Raw genomic sequence first — 21,353 nt, 5'->3', positions numbered from 1 at the left:
TAACCTTAAAGACCTATTTATGAGCAGGCACTTATTGACTGTGTTGACAGTCTGGTAGGATACTTCTCCTTGTTATTGATATATGTCTGTTTATTCGCTCTCTGTCGTCCTTCATGGTATTTAGTATACATAGATGTGTATATATATTCAAATAATTGGTTGCTTTCATCAGCCAAGACCAAGATGGGTATTTTTCTATTTCTTTTAGTTAAGAGAATTGATATTAAAGTATTTTAAGTGGCTCAGAAACTAAGGGGAGAAAATAGTCGATTGGCATGACGTCGGACGGATTGTTGGTGGCTACCAAGTTAACTTTATTTTCTCTTGGGTTTAGTTTTTAAAATTGCTAAATAAAGCAACTCAAATGTTTCAAAAAGTAGTTACCTTAATGTCTGATGAGTTATTATTACTGCTATTATTACTATTATTATTACTATAATTATTGAGCCGGCGCTTGTAGCATTCTGATGTGTAAATGCTTATTACAGGGTTACGTAGCAGGTATGTTCCCGTTTTTAGTTTGCTTTGATAACACAAAAGTAGTAATGAGTGACTCAACTGCCTTATTGATTCGACCGGATTTATTCAATACCGTAAAGAAACGAGTTAAAAGGTGGTGTACTGATCAGATAAAATGGAGCCCACAAGTGATCTCACAAGGTGTTCTCTCCCCATCGTGATGAAACCATTCTCTCTCTTTTTTTTTTTTTTTTTTTTCCTATGCAGCACCAAGGAACCTGTTTGAAAATGACAACTTCTTGGAGCGATCGACTCCAAAACGCAGCCGATATTCCAGCGAATATGGACGGTCTTGCAATGAAGAAATATCGCCGCGAGGCTTATCACAGGTGAGAATAGGTGTAACTAAGCAGAAGACGAGTCTCAAACTCCGGTCGTATGCCGGGGTTTCGTTGTATTCCCAGCTGAAGGGACAGGGAGTGCTAAGGGCCAGTCTTTCAATCACAAAAATCAATAAATCAACATAATTTTAAAAAAAACCTTCTAGTGTATTAAAGAGTGTTTTTTTTTTTTTACTGTCGATGAATATTAATCAGAAAAGGACATATCTAGTTCCGAGTAGATCCGGAGAACCCCTTTTCCTTAGAACTGCTGTGTTCAGCCATATATATATATATATATATATATTTGGGGGGGGGCGCTTTCACTAAGCTGTGAGTTTGCAGGTGAGAGTAAGTATTCATCTTACCGACCTACCTATACATGGTAAAGCGCCAACCTGTGATGAGGTCAGCCGGCCCTGTATAATGCCTGGTTACTTCTGCAACGTGACATTTCAGAACTGTAACTAATTTAATTACACATTATACAGGGCCAGCAGAAGCTCTCTGGGGTTGGCACTTAAATAATATATAGTGGAGCCTGTTTATGGTGCTTGCATGAGTTATCTGTGTGTTTCAGAGTAAGTTGCTTTATCTCTCCATTGTGTACATTGTATTCATTGTGTACATTGTGTACTGTAGATAGGGTTTTCCTTTGTTGCATGAGACAAATGGTTGATTCTGTAAATGTCAGCATGTTATTGTCCCCCCCCCACCCCAAGAACGGAAGGATTAAATCCTGTCAGAACGAAGATATAAAACCTTTCCTTATAGAGAAAGAAACCGATCCAAGATTTATTTCACTCTTCTCTTGTTTTAGTCCTTGATTGTATCACTGTTCCGTGTCTAGCTTTGTAATAGAGAAACCTATGGCAGTCCCTTAATGTCAAGGTATAACTTTGTAACACGGTGGTAAAAGTAAAAAAAAAAAAAAAATTACTTGTCATAGGGGTTCCTTACAGAGGCACACCAACATCTTCATTATGCATTTGGAAGGGCCGACCCCTATGGACTGATCCTGGAATAAAGGCTGAGCTGGCCTTAGCTCCATCTGTGAAGCCTGGCTTGGTCCGTTTAGTCCGGATGCTTTCAGCAGTCAATATTTTTGCCCGCTTAACGAAAATCCTTCATTTTGGCAGCTGACTGGCTCACTGTCTTGCGTCTGTACAATACCAGCGTTTCTTTTTTGCAACGTCCTCCAAATTAGATTCAGTTTCAGAAGCAGACATAAAGCTCTCTTCAGTAAATGCTGGGTTCCTTCTCAGGCATCGAATTTTAGTTTGTTTTTAGTTAGTGGATCATACCAAGTTTCCTTTTGGTCAGAAAAGACACAGCGCCCCTCGCCTTTGCCAGCATTTATCGGTTTATCTGTATCTAGCGCGTTGATATCTACAAGGTGCCACCGGGTGTGATGCTGGCGGCGGCTATGAAGGGCATGCTCTCTAGTGTTGTGTGTATGGGTGGACCCTGTATACTTACAGGGGTTAATTCACTCAATCCCCGACCTGCTTACTTTACATCTTCCCACTTTTCTTCAACGCTTCTTTTTTTATCGCTTAAAGATGCTTATTGGACAAAATTTCCTCGTGTCACACAGCCTACATTCATTAGCTTTTGTTATTTTGTACTTTTTTTTTTTTTTTGGTTACGTTCACTGGTTTATACAAACATCTCCTACAGCTCGGAGGAAAACAGTATAAAGGGTAAAGCCGTGTTACAACCTTTGATATTGAGCAGCTCTTCCCCAGTCTTCGATCTTTCTGCCAGCGAGTACGTTAGAAAATATGGGCCCTTTCTGGGAGTGTCCGACCTCTGTGTCACTACACGAGTATCCGCAAAAACAGGTTACAGAACCGTGAGTAATGCCATTATATTAATATGAGGACGTCAAATAGGTCCACCCTTGCGTTGAGCTGTCTTGCCATAAAGTGTTGTTCTTCCAAGAGATATAAGAGAGTTCCTCGCTCTGGAACAAAGCGATTGTGAATTTGCACTATCGGCGCCGATTCGATACAAGTGTCGCCGAAGAGCGAGGAGCGAGCCAGCCTTGGGTAGCCTTCAACTATTTGGGTCCATTCCATCATGGATCAGCCTGAACCCTACGTGACGTATGTGGACAACAATGACCTTGAAGCATCACAGAGGTAGTCTGTTGTATTTATATCTTGCGGCCCGTCGGCAGCTGGGACGCAATATATTTTTGGCTTAATGGCGTATTGTTTGCCATGGCAAACGCGTGAATGTGCAGTACTTTCTGTTCGAGATCCTTTGCCATTCTATGATTCTACAGTCAGTTGAAACATTTCCTTAAAAATAGTGTATTTTTATCATCATTCCGGTATTCCAGTGAGCTTTTATGTATCTATTTTCACCATGGCATTGAGTGTTTTTTTTATACAATAGGTTTCATCATGTTTTGTGTCGAATACGTTTATCGTTTTTTTACTTGTAACGCCACAGACTATGATATATTTCCCTGGGCAAAACGTGCAGGTTATTTACATATAGATGATCGGGGTGTTTCCGGGAAACATATGGTGTTTTTATACATTAGTTAATGATATACTTGTTCATCGCTCGTGCAGAATAGTATTAATGACCTACCACGTAATGGAATCTCTGTCATGTGACCGTTAGAGTAATTACACCCCATTTTCCTGTTATTAGTTGGGAAGTGGTGTTAAAGCCAGAAATGTGACTTGCCAGTAATTATGAAATGCCGCCTAGAATAAATGATGGCTTACTCACCGGGGATGCCGCGCACTTTGCTCTCGCCACACGTAATATAATGAAACGATTCGCCATAAACTACAGTAATATGCGTTACAGTTAATCAATTGGGTAATGAAATGTTATATATATATATATATATATATATATATATATATATAACAATTGATCATTAGTAAACGATTATATCACAGCTAGATATGTCCTAGATTTCCATAAAAAAACAACTAAGTGACCCTAAACTTTTGAATGGTAGTGTGTGTGTGGCCATATTAAGCTTATATATATATATATATATATATATATATATATATATATATATATATATATATATATATATGTAATGTGACTTAATCTCCAATTTTGTTATCTTGGAAAGATGTTTTTTAAGTTGCATTAATAAAAACTATAGTTGTGAGAGTTTATAACATTTTTGACGTGACGCTGATGCCTTTGGATTGTGTGTAACAATTGGGTCTTCAGCAGCACCCCCTTAAAATTAAATATACTTAAATATAGAATATATGGCAGGGGTGAAGGACAGCCCTTCTGGGGTTATTGAATACAAATACCATCATCATTAGCCAGACTCTAATCGAGATGGACGGTGTTCAGTGCTGGCTAAACCTCTGAATCTCAGGGCTGGACCGATGATGACGAGGTGGGTCTGGCACTTTAAGGCCAGCAGCCACCTGATGGCTAGATACGCGCGGCTGTCGGCTAGGTATGCGCTGCCGCACAATGTGTTTTTATGCTCACGTAGCATGTGGCTACCAGCCCTGGCTACCTGCATGGACTGGTGAGGGTATAGTCACATATACATCTCGCGGCCTCGTGTGACCTTAGCAGCTGTGCTTGCCTCCAGGATCTCCTCGAATGAGCTCTTGTAGATACTCTAACCCTTGTTTAAATGTAAATAAATAACTTTGAGGGCTTTTCTCATTAAATGATACGATCAGTCACTATTTATTATGAGGGAACTGCCCCAACTTCAAGATGAGCTGGAAGCCCCTCTATAACGAATGGTGATGTTGGTAAGCTGAAATGTTTCTACTTGGTTTAACTCGCCCCAAACTCATGTTATATTCATCACAAGTGTATACGTGATCCGTAAAAGGTGAGTTCTTATGTGTAATATAACTCATATGGATCATACATGATGTCTGATGATATGAAGTCAATGATAACGGAGACTACAATGCACAGCACTGGGGGTCCCTGTCATCGGCTTCGCATTAGGATATTCATAGGACGTAAAACATCTAAGCCTCTATTTTTAACGACGTTATTATTTGCATGGATTATACGATGATGGAAATATAAATGGTTGAAGCGATGCAGGCTGGCGATGTATACGTGCCTGTTCAAGGTGCCGCTAATTTATTCTCACTGGATATTCCAGGGTCGGACATTCGCTGTTAATTAAGCATTTGATACTTGGTGGAAATATCCTTCTTCAAGGACACAATATCCCAAGAGCCGGTCGCAATGCTAAAGTCCTACGCAGGCTGTAAATAAGGTCATCATAACCCGATCATCTCACATACACGTCATTTCTTTTCTTATCCTTTAGGGTCTTTGTGAACAGAAGTCTAGCCATGGAAAAGATCAAGTGCTTTGGATTCGATATGGATTATACACTCGCTGGTGAGTACGGAAAGAATCCCGAAATACAGAAAGAGGGCGCGCGGCTCGGGGACCTATTTATACTTTTACAGGCTAGCCCACTTTTCTTTGAATCTTTTTGTTCGGGTAAAGTTGAGCCGGAGAACAGTTTGAGTTAAAAAGCTACGGATCTGGGATTAATTTCCAACCGACAGGCACGCTTCGGCACTGTTTGTTCCAAACGTTTTCAGAGGAATTGCCAATTCGTTATTATGCAGTAGCTTGTTTAACCCCTTCATGACAAAGCCTGTACATGTTTTTAGGGGGTTTAAGGACAACCCATTGTTCCTTAAGGGGTTAAAACCGAGCAGCTTTTGGAGCAGGGATAATCATAACTGTGTGATGGAGTGTGGCCTGAAAGAAAACTGAACTTATTGTTGGCAGTCATGTGATTTTTTTTTTTTTGGTGACTTTCCCTACACAATCACCACACTAAGCTGATACTTTATGACAATGCTAATGGAGTCCGTTCCTCCATAGACTTTGATTGATCAGAGTGTCTGGCTCGGTGATTAAGACTGAGCCATTCAATCGTTTACCACATGCAGTATGAAAAGAAGTCGGGTGCTCGTCTAGTAGATCGGGTTAAGATAGCAGAGCGAGGACTCATACAAATGGCTAACATGCAGCTGCGTGACAACATTATATGGGCAAAAACTAAGAGGTTCCGGTCTTTCAGATGCCGTCGGTTACAGTCATGGTACGTTTAGTTCGCGGATCGGATCCATAAGAGCAGCTCCCAGTGTCGACATTTAACATTCATCGAAAAGATAGGCTGTCTTAAGGTGGGGTAAATAAAACTCACGGATACGGCAGTAAATGATATGTTCTTGTTGTGCTGTATCACGCTTGTTAAAGGGTCACCGAGGGTGCGCTAACCCCCCCCCCCAACCTGCATCTCACTTTAAGCCGCTGGAACGTGTCTGTCCCAATAATCCCGTATGAAGTTACTTCGGCCCACTTAAGCTCCTCTAAGTTCACGGTTCAGCGGCATTCATCACATTAGGGAGATGGTCTGCGGCTGAGTTGACAGCAGGGGGGGTATTGGATTGCCGCCGTTTGGAAACGGTAGACCGGCAGGGCTGAAAATGAGCTGTCCGTCATGTGCGTGTTTACTCATAAACAAGACACACGGCCCCGTGACCCCGTGTGATCGGTAATCGTACACAAAATAAACACGGTTATCCTGACAATTCTGTGTTTCACGGATTCGGGACCAGGAAGCCTCCGTTAATGAGTCCCGCAGACGGGGTTTCCATTGTGTAGCAATAAGCAGTTGCTACATTACGTTACACAAGAGACGTCTTGCAATGCCGCCCCTGTTATTGGCACAGCAAGCGATGCGGTCATGTTTAGAAGCCACTTTAGTCTCGAGATTAGTTTCATTTCATCAGAAATGACTTTTTCCTCCCCGGAACTCTCATCTCCCGCGCTTAACCTTTACACTAAAGATTTGCTAAACAGTTATGCCTAGAAGCTATCACAAAATCACAGGTAGTCTTCAGAAATTCAAGCTTCCAGCAGCCAATCAGCGGCAAGAATAGCTGGATCGTGGAGGAGGAGGGCAGCTGCAGCAGCAGGGCAGCCTCTTCTGCTTTCCTTTTTGTTTTTTTGAAGAATGCTTGAAGAACTCGCGGAGGGTTCCGGTTACTCACAGAGTTCTTTAATGTAAATTCTTCTATGGCAGGGAGACAGGGACGCTAATCCGTTCCCCAAAATATCACGACCTTGTGCTCTGTAACCGGATCCCTTCAGGGCCGAACTACATGATTGCACGTTAAAAGTAAACAAAGTATATAATTATGACACGAGTACTTCCTCTGCATCACAGCGCTATTTATAAAACCACACGCTGACACAATACTGTATCGGTTATTAACCATTTGCCGGCCATGGTGCTCGTTTCGAGTGGCATTCCGTGGCAGGTTGGTTCTTTTGCAGAGGTTTAGACGACGTGTATTAGCGTTTTGATTCGTAAGACTTGTTTTCTTCCTTTCTGTTCCCTTCCCCTCCGGTGTCAGACAGAGGACCTCGTGTACTCGCAGCCGCTGAACAGTCTGACATCCAAAAATAATAGTCCTGTGATTCTTGGCCACTTGCCGGATTTCAAAACCGTTTCTTTGCACTCGCTTCGGGGAAGAGCATTAAGAAAATCTGAGATCTGTATGAGGAGGCAGTAATACATGCGTCGGGAGCGTCCTTCGCTGACATGTATTGGAGGCTGAAATAGACCGCGGGGTTCCAGGTTCATGTACTGGGCTACCCCGGCACCTCCACTCCCTTCACCATTTCCCACTCATACTTAAGCAGCTTTATAAAAACATATCTTCAATAATATTTTAATCTGGTTTGAAGTTTATGATTCATCCACCAGCGTGTATACCTGTGATAACATGACGTGCCTGCCCATCCCCCTCTTCCTTGCTCTCTTCCTCTCACACGTCATATCCACACGTGTGTCCTCCTGTATCCCTGACCCGTTCTTCACGTCATATCCACACGTGTGTCCTCCTGTATCCCTGACCCGTCCTTCACGTCATATCCACACGTGTGTCCTCCTGTATCCCTGACCTGTTCTTCACGTCATATCCACACGTGTGTCCTCCTGTATCCCTGACCTGTTCTTCACGTCATATCCACACGTGTGTCTTCCTGTATCCCTGACCCGTCCTTCACGTCATATCCACACGTGTGTCTTCCTGTATCCCTGACCCGTCCTTCACGTCATATCCACACGTGTGTCCTCCTGTATCCCTGACATGTCCTACAATTCATATCCACACGTGTGTCCTCCTATGTCTTTCATCTGTCCTACACTTCATATCCATGTGAACCTCCTCCTCCTCCATGCTCATTCTCTCTCCTACACTTTAAATTCATACGTGTGTCCCCCCTATGCCCCTGGTCTCTCCCACTCCTCATAGTCACATGAGTGTCTTACATACCGTGGACTTCATAGAGTGAGCGTGCACTCCACTTTCCTGAGTGATGGGTCAGCTAGAAGTGATTCTTACTAAATTGCGAATATTAAATGACAGAAAATAGTATAACACAACCTCCAGTGTTTTTATGCTCGGCTGATTAATGCCGGGTGGATGGTAGGCAGGACAGCAAGAAGGCCAGCAGATAGAAATCTTCTCCGTGAAACAAAGTCAGAATATCACCCGCTATTTAAATAGTGAATCATTTTCATGTCTTTAATTGCTTTTTTGATGTTTTCCAGTTTACAAATCTCCAGAGTATGAATCGCTTGGCTTTGACCTGACCGTCGAAAGGCTGGTGTCCATCGGATACCCTCAGGAGCTGCTCAGTTTCGTCTACGATCCCACGTTCCCCACCAGGTGAGGAGGCGATTGCGTTCGTACGGCCGGGCTTCCCTTTATTGTGTTACTTATCGGTAATGTGTTGGCATGATTTAGGGCTCACAGACGGTTTAGTTCCGAAGCCCTAAATGTTTCTGCCGTTACAGCAGAGAAAGTGGCCACACAGGTATTTTTATGTTCGTGTTTGTGAATTTTCACGTTTTTTTCCCCCGAATAATTCTCGGCCTCTTTTTCATATCACGCTTCCATTTTCTCTAGGGGTCTTGTTTTTGACACTACCTACGGGAACCTCCTAAAAGTCGATGCCTACGGCAATATCCTTGTCTGTGCGCATGGATTTAACTTCATGAGAGGGTAAGTGAAAATATCCATATTTAAAAAAACACCCCAAATCTCGTTTAATACTATATTTAGCTGGATTTTGTGATGATGTCATAGTAGAGCTTTCAGGGTTATTACTTATTTATAACCACGAAGTAGGCAAGTTTAATAAACTGTGATATCTTCTTAAGAACGTTCTCTCATCTCAGCAGGGCGCGCGGTTAATGAGTCCGTGTGATTATAATGTTCTAGGAGAGATCTCTTAATCAAATGATTAGCCGCTATTTTAGGAAACCACTTTTAGTCACGTGAATGACGGTTTCAAGAAGTATTCCTCCAAAAAATAGGCAGTTATTTGCAAAGTCCAGTTCCCAAAAGCCGCCATGCCTAGAAAATTGCCTTTAAAGGTGCCGTCCCACCTACTCTGCTGAAATTAACATTGTTGTAACTAAACACAGCATCAGAAACATCGTTCCCAGTACTGCTGAGTGCTCAATGATTGAAGGAAAGAGGATTATCATCTTAACATCATAGAGTCAATAGTGTTTTGTCCTGGTGGAACAGCACCTTTAAATCAGTTCATTAATAAAGAATTGAGCATTATCAGGTTGCCATAAAGAATAATCATTTTTGGATCTTATTTATTTTTTTAATTTCTTAGTCTTTGAGATGCTTTTGTCTGAGAGCTCAGGGTAGGCTACCCGGAGCTCTCCATCTTCTGTGGCAGGAGTAGGGCTAGTCACATGTTGGATTGGGCTACCCCAGGGGCAGCTCTTCACCCGGAGAGGGGGCAGCTCTTTACCCGGAGACTACTGGCTAAACCTTAAGACCTCCCAGGAAGGCACGCATGGCGCACGGATGACTTTGGGAGATGTATGGAGGATAATACGCAGAGTCAAAGTCCGCTAAGGCCCCGACATCTGCGTTTTGTATTTTTTTTCCTATTAACCAAACAGTTGGGCCCCTATTATTGAGCTTCAGGCACAGCAGCTCGTAGAGAGAGAGGCTCTTTGTTTTGGGACAATGGCCGTGACTATTTACCTTGTCGGCTGCATTGTCTCCTGGCCGCGTATGGTCATAGGTGACTTCATCTGGCAGCATCAGCATTGCATCATATGCTTTTACGAGGTATCTTCTTTGTCGCGTTCTCGTTAGTCAGCAGCATATGATGTGCTGTAAGTCACATATATATATATATATTTAATTACTGCCTTTTCCTCCCTCCAGCCAAGTATAATCTGCTTTAACCGGTTCCTCTGTACTCCAGACAGGCCGCTCCGAGCACTTATAATGACAAGAAACGGCTTATTAAGATTTCTATGGTTCACGTTTTGTTTTGCAACACATCGGAGACACACTGATTAATCGAGAATGTTTTCTTGGCTCCGTCTCCGTACATAATTATACCCGTAATCCTAAAGGAAGTTACACCTTGTTTCTGAAATCAGGGAAATAGGGCATGTTTAACTGCTTCGGTGCCAAAGGAGTGCTTTACAACGTCTTCTACACCCCTTCTACCCCCCTACTGCACTCAAACCGTTCATTCCGTAGGGGTTTGGGATCGAATTTACTTAAGTAATAGAAAGCCTGTCCTGTTTAAAGGGCAATTAAGGGCTGTGTTGTTAAACTGTGCCCCAGAACTTTGTGTAGATTGTGGCCTCTCCCAACGTAGTTATCGCTGGTCTTTGCAGTTTTTTTGTCTTCGGGGGTCAGTGTTTAAATGTATATAACCCCCAATGCAATAAATCAACCCTTCTTTATTCCGCAGGCCAGACATACGAGAACAATACCCAAATAAATTCATCCAGCGAGACGACACAGACCGGTTCTACATCCTCAACACCCTGTTCAACCTACCAGGTACCGGCGTCTCGTTACTTATCTCAGAAAGCTGGCCCCAGGAGGCTCCTTACACACCGCCATAGTGCCGATCCATCTAATAACTATGCATTATTACACTATATATACACCAACTAGCAGGTATTCGTTTAGATTTATTCCACCGAAACACTTCATTAGATACAACCCAGATGCCGCAAAATATATTCAGAAATTGCTAAATACTGGCCAATGGATTTCAAGTATCAAAGCCCAATAATACAATAAGGGCTAAAAAAATCCATCTATTTCTGAAAAATACCATCTGATGCTAAGTAGCACAAGAAATCGTCCTTCACGGAGCTCATTAAATAAAATATTAGGGCTTAATTGCTAAATCTGGTATTTCCGACCATCATTATGATTATGATGACGGCACCTTCTGTGAAAAACAGAGAGAGATTCAAAATGCTGTAATATCCGACATGATTTTAAGTAGCTTATTAATCTTATGACCCATCGTGCTTTCTGTTACAGAGACCTACCTGCTGGCGTGTCTGGTAGATTTCTTCTCAAACTGTGACCGATACACAAGGTAAAAAACAATATATATATATATATATATATGTGTGTGTGATCTATATATTTATATATATAAATATATATATATATATAAATATACATATATATATTTATATATATGTATATTTATATATATATATATATATATATATATATATATATATATATATATATATATATACATTTTGTGGCAAAAATTCCAAGTGGCAAAAACAAGCTACACTTAATTTTTATGTATGAACTCCCACCCACTACAGTTTCCTTTTAAAAGAATCTATTAGGCTAACAGTCCATCTGAAAAAGAGATCTGTGAGGTCCCGAAACATTTGTAACTTTACATGTTTTATATTTTTGGCCTATAGAAGATAGACTCCCTTTGAAATGAAGCAGAGAATCAAAAGCAATGTCTGTTTCACTCGTGGCCCATAATGCTTGATCTGAGACGTCAGAGGTTTTCTCCGCCGTGTATAAAAAGTGTGAGCATTTCAAGTTTCATATTATTTTTATCGTGTTCTTTGTTTTTCTGCAGCTGTGAAAAGGGATTTAAAGATGGCGACCTCTTTATGTCTTTTCGGAGCATGTTCCAGGATGTCCGAGATGCTGTTGACTGGGTCCACTACAAGGTGATGCCGGGTTTAATGTATATACTGTCATCTGACTAGGGGGTGATAATAGATCTTCTGTTCTCACAGGGTATTTTGGCCGTGTAAGCCCCCGTTGCTCATGGCAGTTTGCCCACAAGGTGACCCCGGCTCTCCGGCTCTCACGTTGTGATCATCAGCTGACCATAAAGTGGTGGTAGATCTGGTCTATACTCTGTAGGCGATGCTGACTCTCCTGTTCTCACAGTGATTTTGGGAGGGTGTGAGGCAGGTCCCTTGTTCTTCTTGGTAGTTTGAAGATGCCAGTTCTCTCACAAGCTGCTGAAATGTTGTATTTCTTTTTTTTAGGGATCACTGAAAGAAAAAACATTAGAGAACCTGACGAAGTATGTTGTTAAAGATGTAAGTTCCTGAAGTTCTTTATTTTTTCCAAAGCATTTTAATTTTCATCATAATCACACTTTATTGTAGTATAATAATAATAACAGAGAGAACATTCTACAGCGCTGTGCGTTCTATGTAAAGGATTCTTCAGCTCTGTTAAAACCCATGTTCTCTGTAGAACATTGTGCGGCGCTGCCAGCCCCTCCGTGTACAATGCACCGGTCTGCAGCCTATCCAGCGGGTTAGTGTGCCGAAGGCTCTCGCTCAATTCTGATCTCAGCCGTCTGGGGAGGATGCACCGGCGGGGGGGACATCTGGCAGCCGCTGCTCCGGTTTCACTGAACTTTTGCTTCACTCGCCCCTGAACAAAATGGGCAGGATTCCCTCTTTAATATTTTATGTTTCCTCCTTTGTCTCGCTGTCAAGGAGCAAATTACAGTAAAAGCTGCACTTTCCTCTAGAAACTGATAAAACACCAAATATATATAAATATATATGTGAAAATATTTCTCTGCTGATGCTCCTTATACATTTTAAGATTGAACCTCGCCAGCAGCACACTGCCCTGCTGAGGAGCCATCAAAGGGCTGAGGAGCCATCAAAGGGCTGAGGAGCCATCAAAGGGCTGAGTGGCCCTGCGGTTCTTCAGCTCTACAATGTAGCAGAGTGAAAACAGTAAAAATGCTTATTTTTTGGACCAGAATACATATTTTAACGCTGTTCAAACAAATACATTGATCTTTGAGTTATTGTGGATTATCAGGATGTCACTTTGCTAATCTGCGTATATTATTAGTCTCCTTTTAATCTCTTGTTTCTACAGCATAAGCTGCCTCTGCTGTTGAGTCGAATGTGTGAAGTCGGGAAGGTTTTCCTCGTCACGAACAGTGACTATAAATACACCGATGTAAGTGCTCATCAAATATTCAAGCTGCTGAAAACGTTGCCTGGGTACAGAATATGCCCCGGGGACAGCGATCTCCTGCATTCTAGATACAACGTAACGTCCTCACTCCAGAGACACCGAGTCTTCTTTTATCTATAGCGAGACTGTAAATCAGGGAGCTACTTCTTTATGTCCTCTTATATACTTTCATAGGGCCCAGTTCACAATGTTGGAAATAACTCTCTATATAGTAAAGATTTAAGGAAAATGGGAAAAAGGCATCTTTTTTTTTTAATCTGGCCTCTATTTTTATTTTTTCCTTTCAAATTCACATATGCATTTTCTGTGCAATCAACTACAATTTCTGGTTTATCATTAATGCACATCATGTAGTTAAATGCGTTAACCTGCGCAACCACCTATATACACCGGTCATATACAGTATAGTCAGTCCTGCTGTGTTACTTTACTGTGATGTTGGTAGCTCAGTGGATCAGCCTCCCAGCAGAAGCAGTAGAGGTAAATGCATGGAATTGGTATAAAGCTAGCCTGAGCCTAAGACTAAGAACTGATTAAGGTTTGAGTCTTTACAGCAGAAAAAATACTATATGGGATTCATTCATTTTTAGGGAATGAATGAATGCTTATGAAAATAATGTTATGTATTCTAATGTGGACATTTTTTTGTTATTCTAGAAAATTATGACGTACCTCTTTGACTTTTCACACGGACCAAAGGTAATGTATGATAATTAAACGCAGAATCAGCATTTCCAGATAAATAGCAAACTTGCAGAATACGGAAACCAGTTCTCTTGGTTTCATAAATCATTGTTATCTTGTGGGTCCAACTCACACAAACGCACAGATTCACCGCGTAATAATTAAACACAAGAGAAATAAGACACCAATGAACTAAATATGCATTAAGGGTTAGTATATGAGGCTCAGACAGTCAGCTGTTCTTTGATATTCATTAAAGGGACTTTCCAACCCCACCGCTGATAAGACCCCCTGCGCGCGTTGGGTGCACCCATTGATTGGAGCGTGAATGTTCTCCTGACAGTGATTGGCAGCAATGAACCAATCACTGCATGGATTTTTTTTTGCATATTTAAGCACTAACTAAGTACATATTTTTGGCGAGGCTGTTCGGATCAGGAGGCTGTCCCTTTAAAGTAACGTCCTTTCGTATCATCAGTGTGACCTAAATCCTCGCACGGCGACTGAGCTAACGTGATTAGAGATTTCTGTGCTGCGTCCAGCGCCCGTCGTGACCGCCTCGGAGTTTGCGTGTGAGATCATGTGAGGACATGTGCAAAATTCTTTGAGAGGATCACAGGGTTGGACAGAATAGGCGTTTTGTGTTTTTATTATTTTTTTTTATATCACTTTTTCTGTTACAGCCTGGCAGCACACACCGGCCTTGGCAGTCCTATTTTGATTTGATTTTAGTCGATGCTCGTAAACCACTATTTTTTGGAGAAGGAACAGTACTGCGACAAGTGGATACTGTAAGTACTCTTCTGGAAGCCCCCTTTCTGTTGTTTGTTACCCCATGTAATATGCGGCCTGTTACTATTTACTGGCATTAGCAGCATGAAGCAAGAGTCCTGAAAAAGGGGTGCGTATTATACATTGTGCAGTGTTAACCCCACCTGTCCCTGCTGCCATAGGCAGCTTCATGGTAACTTTGCCCTCCCAAAAAGTTACAAGTCACAATCAATTTTCTGCCCCTCTAAGAATAATAATGAAACAAATCCACAGTGGCACCGACCTGGGGCTCGAAGCTGCTTCCGAGCCGGTCGCTGTCTGTAACACTCTGCAGCAGGTCAAACTGCTGATGATCCATAACATCACCCCTTAGGTAAAAAAAAACACACACATACATTATTAAAAATACATCTTTTATTATTATTTTTACATTTTATATAACATAACTGCTTACTGTCTGATCAGTGGCATTTTAGGTCGCTGATTATTGATCGAATTCACCGGTCAATATCAGTGGCCTAAACTCCTCACAATCGATCTGCTTTTGGTTACAGATTTTTTTTAACAATTTTTAACCCCATAGATTATCTGATTAATGATTAAAGAATCTTAAGGTCACTGATCACTTATCAGTCTCGCCCATCATTATAACCCCAAACAAATAAATGGCTGTTTTCCAAACCTCAATTTCCTTCCCTTTGCTGCCCCCTGCTGGTGACCTTCTGAACGGTAGCCTGTAGGAATTACTGTTGTTTAAAATATTATTATAGATTATATATATATATCTATGGATATGTGTTCATGTTTCAGACTTACACTTTTTTATTCATAGTATGCATGATTTTTCTTGTCTCCACAGAATACGGGGAAAGTGAAAATTGGGACGTACACTGGCCCCTTACAGCATGGAATTGTCTATTCTGGCGGTGAGTATATGCTAACCAAAGTCTTTTCTATAGATAGACTTGTCTAATATTCTTTGTGCTAAGACCCTGTGATTGATCTGATTCTGGAACGGAAATAATACGCATCCGTATTCTATTCTGTTAAACCTCCCTGTTTCCTTTTACTGACTTATAATATGTCTATCTTTATAGGTTCCTCGGACATTATGTGTGATCTGCTTGGAGCAAAAGGCAAAGACATCCTGTATATCGGCGATCACATCTTTGGAGACATTCTGAAGTCCAAGAAGCGTCAGGGATGGAGAACATTCTTGGTGATCCCGGAGCTAGCGCAAGAGCTTCACGTCTGGACCGACAAAAGCTGTAAGCGATTCTAGTCCGTAGCTTTGTTAGGGACTGAGTAGAAATGGCATTAATTAATGTACATACACTACTATAAGAGCTAGGCGGTAATGCTATGATTTAATTTAAAAAAAAAAGCAAATTTGATAAAGTTAATGCCTTTGTTGGCTAACTATAGTATAATAGATTGCAAGCTTTTGAGGCTATGGCTCGTCTTCAGGTGTATTATGCTGACGAAGAGACCGGGATAGTTCAGTTAGCCAATAAATGATTAATCTTTACCAGATTTGCTCTTTTTCTCTCTACAGGTAACACGTTACAAAAGTATATCCTGTATTTCAGAATTATCTTCATTCCTATTTAAGATGTTAATAAATGTGACGCGTAACAAACGGAAAGGTTTTTATTCAGGTCACCCACAGGTATAGAAAACCTAGAGGGGGCCATTTTAGGCCATCTCACTTTCTCCTTGAGCATAGCAATGTCTGGACCTGGGCTCAGGTTCTCTCTGGCTCTGCCAGATCTTATATGGTCCTCATGGAACCACTCAGAGACCAGAACCTTTACCTCCTAGAACACAGGTGACTAAATTGACTTAACCATCCACTTGTGGTCAAGCAGGGATATTAATTAGATTTGCTTGTTTAAAATACCTTGCTATACACAGCATGTGGAACACATATGAAAACCTATGAAATGATAACCCGATTACATACCATAGGACAGTGGTGTCCAACCTGCGGCCCTACAGCTGCTGCAGGTCTACATTTCCCATACTCTGCCAGGCCCTTAGCTGAAAGAGCATTATGGGAGATGTAGTCCTGCAGCAGCTGGAGGGCCGCAGGTTGGACGCTCCTCTCATAGGATATAATGTATACTTTTCCAGTCTGTGCATTCATCGTGTAATGCGGGACGATTAGATACATACCTGCGACGCGCTAGAATATATAAATACATATCACCTGTTTACGATGAGATTATAATAATGACCAGGGAGCAGCGGCAGGCGGACAGTAACTGTGGCAGGGTGAGGGTTAAAATATTTTTATTGTACAGGACATGTTTTCATGTCACCCAGAAGAATTTTAACCCTACATAGGATTACAGCATCACATGTGCATGAGGTGCTTCATCAAGGGTCCACAACCTTTTTTGCTGAGTGCCAAAAGTAAGATTTATATTTTCTTCCTCCCCTTCCCCGTTCCTGTTTGAGTGCTTCTTCAGATAAAAAGTGTTTTTTTTGTTTTTTTTTACCCAATATATATTTCTGTATTATATGCACATACTGTCCATCTCTTTGCGTCCAAACCCTTTTCTCTTCCTTACTATTTGTTTCACAACTTCTTTAGCTTTTTTTTTTTTTTTTTTGCTGTTTTCTTGGTATTTTGTCTCCGTTACCAGCGGCGTCTCCCCGACACTGTTTTCTGTGCATTCGCATTGTAAGGACCCTTTGAGTCTGGGAGGGGATTCAGACTCGGGGCTAAAAAGCGTAATATCACAAAAAAAACTATCCTCTGTGGCAGTAAAGAGGGCTCAGATCAGACTCTGCTTTGTGATTATTTTGGGCAGATTGTCCCCCTTTTTGTCATTTCTGAATCACTCCTGACTTTTTTCTCTGCTCTCACCTTCACGCTATGTTTTCTTTCGTTGAATCTAGCCCTGTTCGAGGAGCTCCAGAGCCTGGATATCTTCCTGTCAGAACTCTACAAGTGAGTAATTAAAACTAACGCTGATGTTAAAGGGGAATCCTAACGGCTTTAACAATTCCTGAATTCATTCGTTAAAACGACCAAAAAAGTTGTGCTTTTGATTTTTCAATCAGCGCAGTTGTTTTGGAGAAAAATAAGTTTACCTTGTGGAAGCTGAAATCGATGGCAGCCTGTGGCAGAGCCAGCGTTTTCTGATTAATTTCCGACCCTGAAGTTCCCTTCTCCTCGCCCAGCCTTACAAAGGCTCCCTGAACCAACCAGCAACAATCAGGAACATAACTGTGGAGAGATAACTTTACTATGGAGGAATAGGCATGCAAACAGTTAAGATCAGCCGTGAATGTAGGTTGGGGGCGATATGACATCATATTCCAACACTTCGTCGCGACAGACAGCGCTCTCTAAGAGATGTCTCTGTTTACTGGCCTGTTGGACAGCAGCATGTCCAGGAACAGGGTGATCGGCCCCTGGTCCGTAGACATCGTTACATGTGTTTATTTAGTGTATAGATGTATCCATCAGTATGAAGTAACCTGAAATTTTCAAACCTTTATTAAAAAGATACACATTGACCAACCAATCAGAATGCCGGATGCTCCATGAGAACAGGTTTATGCAAGAGGTGTGCTTTAAAAGCACAAATAATTATTATAATATTATTATAATATTAGAATACAATAAATATTCAAATAATAAACATTATTGGATACAAAATGTGCTGAGTGTGATGTGCGTGAAATCCCGTACATTGTAATTTATAAGTGAGTTCTCTAATAACATCGGTCGAGATTTCAGCCGCTTCCGTGTATTGTTACATACATGTCCTAGGCGGCAGTCTATTAAGTAATGGGGAGTCTGCAGACCCATATCAGAGAGGTCCCAAAAAAGAGACGGTTACCAGACAGTCACCCGACTCACAACTCATTTACCTGCAGTCTAAGCTTTTATGAGAAGAAATCTGAGCGATTTGGGGAAATTAAAATATGTCTTATATATATATATATATATATATATATATCTATATCTATATATTCTCTACTGGAGTCCCGGTCGCACTAACTTGTGTTGTCTGTCACTTGTAGACATCTGGACAGTAGCAGCAACGAACGGCCTGATATAAGTTCTATCCAGAGGCGCATTAAGGTAGGAGCGACTTCATTTTCCAGGTCTGGGGCAGTTGGGTGCTATTAGCATCCTGCACGTATAAAGGATAGTTATAGCCAGTGATCCCGGCTTAGGGGTGGCCATATCATATCCCCTCGCCCCATTCCTTAAAGTCTCAAAGCACCTTATTATTGGACCAGAGACGTCTACTGCAGAGACCCAAAGACAGTAGAGAGGGGAAAAACTCACTTAGGGAACTTATTTTTTTCCGTGAGTACTCTGGAAGCTTATTTGGAAGGGAATTGGTACAAAGGATATGTCATTAATTCTTGTTCTTTGTTAATCTCCATGCAGAAAGTCACCCATGACATGGATATGTGCTATGGGATGATGGGAAGCCTCTTCCGCAGCGGGTCTCGCCAGACTCTGTTCGCCAGTCAGGTGATGCGTTACGCCGACCTCTACGCCGCTTCTTTCATAAATCTCCTGTATTACCCGTTCAGCTACCTGTTCAGAGCTGCGCATGTACTGGTGAGTTCTTCACACCAACAGCAATGTTACTTAGTGAGTCTCCCACTGCAAAAACTAAACTAAAAGCTGTTTGTTCAGACGAGATACAGAACAAGTTTCATTTCTGGCGTGACATATACATGTTTTACGTCACTTAGACCCGTGTGTACAACGTGTAGAGATAATCTTGAATGGCAGCATATATGGATATATAGGTTTCGGTAATACAGCCACCCCGCCAGATCCATGGGTTGGATGGGATGGATTGGGTTGGGTTGGATAGGATTGGGTTGGGTTGGATAGGATTGGGTTGGGTTGGATGGGATGGGTTGGGTTGGATAGGATGGGGTGGGTTGGATAGGATGGGGTGGGTTGGATAGGGTTGGGTTGGATGGGATGGGTTGGGTTGGATAGGATGGGGTGGGTTGGATAGGATGGGGTGGGTTGGATAGGATTGGGTGAGTTGGATAGGGTTGGGTTGGATGGGATGGGTTGGGTTGGATAGGATGGGGTGGGTTGGATAGGGTTGGGGTGGGTTGGATAGGGTTGGGTTGGGTTGGATAGGATGGAGTGGGTTGGATAGGATGGGGTGGGTTGGATAGGATGGGTTGGATAGGATGGGGTGGATTGGATAGGGTTGGGTTGGATGGGATGGGTTGGGTTGGATAGGATGGGGTGGGTTGGGGTGGGTTGGATAGGGTTGGGTTGGGTTGGATAGGGTTGGGTTGGATAGGATGGAGTGGGTTGGATAGGATGGGGTGGGTTGGATAGGATGGGGTGGGTTGGATAGGATTGGGTTGGATGGGATGGGTTGGATGGGTTGGGTTGGATAGGATGGGGTGGGTTGGATAGGATGGGTTGGGTTGGATAGGGTTGGATGGGGTGGGTTGGATAGGATGGGTTGGGTTGGATAGGATGAGGTGCTTTGGATGGGATGTGTTGGGGTGGGTTGGATAGGATGGGGTGGGTTGGATAGGGTTGGGTTGGATAGGGTTGGGTTGGGTTGGATAGGGTTGGATAGGATGGGGTGGGTTGGATAGGATTGGGTGGGTTGGATAGGGTTGGGTTGGGTTGGATAGGGTTGGGTTGGATAGGATGGGGTGGGTTGGATAGGATGGGGTGGGTTGGATGGGGTGGGTTGGATAGGATTGGGTTGGATGGGTTGGATAGGGTTGGGTTGGATGGGTTGGGTTGGATAGGATGGGGTGGGTTGGATAGGATGGGTTGGGTTGGATGGGGTGGGTTGGATAGGATGAGGTGCTTTGGATGGGATGTGTTGGGGTGGGTTGGATAGGATGGGGTGGGTTGGATAGGATGGGGTGGGTTGGATAGGGTTGGGTTGGATAGGGTTGGGTTGGGTTGGATAGGATGGGGTGGGTTGGATAGGATGGGGTGGGTTGGGTTGGGTTGGGTTGGATAGGATGGGGTGGGTTGGATGGGATGGGTGGGCAAAGGACATATCTAAACTAAACTAAAATCTCAAGAGCTCCCTCTTTAGACGGGCCTCACTTTTTCCAGTAGTTTGTATACTTTTGGTGGAATATGGGAATGTTTTCAATCTAGTTATGTGTCGTGTGTTCTAACACCCAGCGTACCGACTTATGCAGTCCGTTATGCTAAAGGCTAAGTGCTTTTTCCTTTCCTCCAGATGCCTCACGAATCCACCGTGGAGCACATCCACGTGGACATTAACGAAACCGAATCGCCGATGGCCACTCGCAACCGCAGCTCCCTTGATTTCAAGGATACTGATTTCAAACAACGACACCACCTAACTCGCTCGATCAGCGAGATCAAACCACCCAACCTTTTCCCTCAGGCCCCGCAAGAAATTACACATTGCCACGACGAAGACGATGACGAGGAAGAGGAGGAGGAGGAGGAAGAAGAGGAGGAGGAAGAATAAAATGGTTAAAAAGAAAATATTCTTGATTGCTGCAGTGTGGAAATAAAAATCACTGCAAAGTTCCACTAGGAAAATATCCATCGTTTTAATGGACACAGAAGAATAGTTTCTCTCCTATTGTTTTATTGTTGATTCCCGTCCAACAGTTCTAAATGCAAAGTATATTTTTATGGGGGTGTACTCCTTTTACCAAGTACACGTCTCCTTTGCGAAGACAGAGCACAGTATTTTCT

At 42.4% G+C, this 21,353-nt stretch overlaps 1 protein-coding gene across 1 annotated transcript; it reads left to right on the top strand.

Annotated features, from left to right (window-relative positions):
- Nucleotides 1-747: 747 nt before the first annotated feature.
- On the top strand, nucleotides 748-21,120 carry LOC149288646 (cytosolic purine 5'-nucleotidase-like). The gene is made up of 17 exons (XM_089491474.1): nucleotides 748-848; nucleotides 5,143-5,216; nucleotides 8,458-8,575; nucleotides 8,816-8,911; nucleotides 10,647-10,738; nucleotides 11,234-11,291; nucleotides 11,808-11,901; nucleotides 12,229-12,282; nucleotides 13,088-13,171; nucleotides 13,847-13,888; nucleotides 14,557-14,664; nucleotides 15,504-15,570; nucleotides 15,742-15,912; nucleotides 17,549-17,600; nucleotides 18,683-18,743; nucleotides 19,059-19,235; nucleotides 20,863-21,120. Exons 1-17 carry the CDS (start codon nucleotides 748-750, stop codon nucleotides 21,118-21,120), a joined length of 1,707 nt encoding a protein of 568 aa, XP_089347600.1.
- Nucleotides 21,121-21,353: the final 233 nt, after the last annotated feature.

Source organism: Sceloporus occidentalis, unplaced genomic scaffold (assembly GCF_023333645.1).
Source record: "Sceloporus occidentalis isolate IW3139 unplaced genomic scaffold, rSceOcc1.0.p SCAF_50, whole genome shotgun sequence".
Classification (NCBI taxonomy): Eukaryota; Metazoa; Chordata; class Lepidosauria; order Squamata; family Phrynosomatidae; genus Sceloporus; species Sceloporus occidentalis.
Note: the sequence above shows the minus strand (reverse complement) of the source record. Positions and strands in the feature narration are given on the sequence as shown.

Coding starts and splice junctions, on each gene's coding strand:
- LOC149288646 (XM_089491474.1), top strand. CDS start 748: ATGACAACTTCTTGGAGCGATCGACTCCAAAACGCAGCCGATATTCCA. Junction 15,571..15,741: donor TGGAATTGTCTATTCTGGCG/GTGAGTATATGC, acceptor CTATCTTTATAG/GTTCCTCGGACATTATGTGT. Junction 15,913..17,548: donor CGTCTGGACCGACAAAAGCT/GTAAGCGATTCT, acceptor CGTTGAATCTAG/CCCTGTTCGAGGAGCTCCAG.